The sequence below is a fragment of the Austrofundulus limnaeus genome, unplaced genomic scaffold, assembly GCF_001266775.1.
Source record: "Austrofundulus limnaeus strain Quisiro unplaced genomic scaffold, Austrofundulus_limnaeus-1.0 Scaffold16, whole genome shotgun sequence".
Lineage (NCBI taxonomy): Eukaryota > Metazoa > Chordata > Actinopteri > Cyprinodontiformes > Rivulidae > Austrofundulus > Austrofundulus limnaeus.
Window position 1 is genome coordinate 2,786,207 of NW_013952418.1, and position 3,308 is coordinate 2,789,514.

Consider the following 3,308-nt stretch of genomic DNA (forward strand, 5'->3'; position numbering starts at 1 on the left):
AACCTACCCATGCTAGTTGCTAGCCTCTCAAATGCTAACGCTAGCCTAGGCATGCTTGTCACACGCCTCTCCAATGCTAATGCTAGCCTAGACATGCTAATCGCACGCCTCTCCAACGCTAATGCCAACCTATCCATGCTAGTCACATGCCTCTTCATTGCTAACACCAACCTATCCATGCTAATCGCTTGCCTTTTCAATGCTAATGCCAACCTATCCATGCTAATCGCTCGCCTTTTCAATGCTAACGCCAACCTATCCATGCTAATAGCTCACCTTATCAATGCTAATGCCAACCTATCCATGCTAATAGCTCGCCTTTTCAATGCTAACGYCAAGCTATCCATGCTAGTCACACGCCTCTTCAATGCTAACGCTTGCCTAGGCATGCTAATCGCTCGCCTCTCCAATGCTAATGCTAGCCTATCCATGCTAGTCACACGCCTCTCTAATGCTAACGCCAACCAGTCCATGCTAATTGCTCGCTTTTCCAATGCTAACGCCAACCTAYCCATGCTAGTCGCACGCCTCTTCAATGCTAACGCTAGCCTAGGCATACTAATCGCTCACCTCTCCAATGCTAATGCTAGCCTATCCATGCTAGTCGCACACCTCTCCAATGCTAACACCAACCTATCCACGCTAGTTGCTAACCTCTCCAATGCTAACGCTAGCCTACCCATGCTAGTTGCATGCCTCTTCAATGCTAACGCTAACCTATCCATGCTAGTCGCACGCCTCTTCAATGCTAACGCTAACCTATCCATTCTAGTCGCACGCCTCTCCAATGCTAACGCCAATTTGTCCATGCTTATTCGCTCGCCTCTCCAACGCTAACGCTAGCTTATCCATGCTAGTTGCTAACCTCTCCAATGCTAACGCTAGCCTTTCCATGCTAGTCGCACGCCTCTTCAATGCTAACGCTAGCCTATCCGTGCTAGTCGCTAGCCTCTCCAATGCTAACACAAATAAATAGTCTCCTTCACATTTGCCGGTCCTCAGTAACCGGGGACCAGCTGCTCAGTTAGCAGTGTCAGCCTATCAATAATCAGATCAATAGCTGTCTTAGGAATAGATATAGCCTCCTGCTACAAGGTTGTAGCAACTGCTGGTTGCACAATAGTCTTAATTTTGTCCCTCATAACGCACTATAACCAATTTATAAATGTTTGAAACGGAGGAGGATTTCTCAAAGAAATCGTCAGACGGAAAATAGAATCAGCACAATTACAGTTTTTAAAAAACATTTGCACAAATGTCCCGTCTTCAGAGTCATGGCAGAGGAACTGACAAACGCCAGAGCAGCACTGCAGAGACAAACCAGAGAGGCACAAGGAGCGATTCAGGACCTGCTGCTGGAGAGGGAAGAGTTCACAAGAGACATGATGCTCACGCACAGGTAACATTCTCCAGAACAGGCAGCAGAAAGAAGAAAAAAGTCTTATAATATCTGTCCCCTTTTCCCAAAAAATTAATTCAAACAATAATGATGTAGAAAAAAGAAAAACAAAAACATCAGATCCTTGTACGTTTACATACAGGATCACCTGTCTTCACCCTCTGGTGGTGTGAGATAATTAACAAAAGTCCTGAATGAAACAGTGATTAAACATCTGAGTTCTTTGGAGTTTATATTCTGGTTAAAACATGTTTTTTTATGTTTTGTTCATTTTCAGGTCTCTGGAGCAGCTCCTGGTATCTTTGCAGTGGGGCAGACAGCAGACTTATTACCCCAGTTCTCAGCCCCTCAGCATGGGAGAGCTGGCTGCAGCCAATCACAAGCTGGCAGACGCCATCAACTCCCACCTGCTGGGCAACAACAAAAACAGCAGCAGCAGCATCGGTGTGACGAAGAGCAGCAGTGTGACGAAGAGCAGCAGTGTGACGAAGAGCAGCAGTGCAGCAGCCGAGCAGCTCTGCAGCACACCAGCTGAAAAGATGGCCGAGAAGGTACCGGCTCAAAATCACATTTGTTATTTATTGTTTTTTCGTTCTGTAATGCTCGTTACAAAAAATATATATATATGTTTTTTTTTATGTCAGGTTCTGAAAAGTTTAAACCCAATCCAGTGTTCAGAAAAGAAGGCGGAGCCCGAGCTCAGCGATTCCACCTCCTCCAACTTCCTCAACAACAAGAAGAGCATCGGCCGGTTCCACCCTTACACCCGCTACGAGAACATCACCTTCAACTGCTGCGAGCGCTGCACCGGAGACATCATTGTTCTGTAGCCAAAGGCCAGGAGGAGCCCTCTTTCATCAGACTTACTTGAAGCATCGCTTCATGGAAACTGATTCAGTTTTCTTTTTCCCGATACCTGGTATTTATTTTATTAAGGAAATAAGAAAATAGGAGTTTTATTTTGAAAATCCAATGCTGTAATTTTCTTTAACTCGGTTTAAACCACGTTTCATTCTGGACCGTCGAGTCACGGTGAATCGGTGAAACGATAACTGGAACATATCAGTGTTGTTTTTATGTATTCCTTACGCCTGGTTCCCCCTGCAGCATAATTGTGCAGATTTTCAATTAAATTTCACCCTTCTGGTAATAACGACGCTCCGATTATTGTGATATTTTTAAAAATAATCTTATATGAGATATTTCTGAGACAATAAATTGTCTCAAATTATTTCCTGATGCATCTCAGGAATCCAGGTAGAAAAAAATCAAAAAGAAAAAATAAATAGGTCCTCTGGATGGGCTCTTCTTTAGTGAAACGTTTCGTCTCTCCTCCAAGAGACTTCTTCAGTCTGAAGGGTTTCAGTTGAAACTCAGCCTTATAAGCCCCGCCTCCACCTGGACAAACAGGTTAGTCAAATGCAAAATAGCTACCTATACCTATTTTTCTCTTACCTAATCTTTTCGCCATTATTCCGTTCTCTCTTTGAGAGGGGTGGGTTTAGGATGTTTTTCTGGGGGTTGCCAGATAGGGGCACAGACCGCAGAAGGGTGGAACAGAAGGTCACGTTATATGTGTGTATGTATGAAATAGTTACTAACTAATAATACTTAATAATGAAAATAGTTCATAACTAAGGAATATTTTATTGCAAAAGTCCAACTTTATAATCAAATATAAATACACGTATATGAAAAAAAAACTAAATAGTCTCTGGTATTGTTCTGGGTGCCGGACCAACTGATGACTCGGGCCGACCGTAGTCTGGGGACCACTGGTTTAGTGGAACCAGATGACACGAGTTGGTTGAGTAAATTCTTCATTTTTTAGAGTGCAGAAGCTCATAATGACTTCAGACATATTTAATTTGTAACTAGGTGTTACATTTTAAAGAAAATTTCTAAAAGT

The 3,308-nt window shown here is 43.2% G+C and overlaps 1 protein-coding gene across 1 annotated transcript in view; it reads left to right on the forward strand.

Moving 5' to 3' along the window:
• Positions 1-2,555, forward strand: part of blzf1 (basic leucine zipper nuclear factor 1) — a gene marked incomplete in the record, with an annotated part of 6,942 nt that extends 4,387 nt beyond the window's left edge. Inside the window, 3 exon segments of the mRNA XM_014003045.1 lie at positions 1,271-1,399; positions 1,677-1,950; positions 2,044-2,555. Of these exon segments, the coding sequence (XP_013858499.1) occupies positions 1,271-1,399; positions 1,677-1,950; positions 2,044-2,229 (589 nt within the window).
• Between the last annotated feature and the right edge of the window lie 753 nt (positions 2,556-3,308).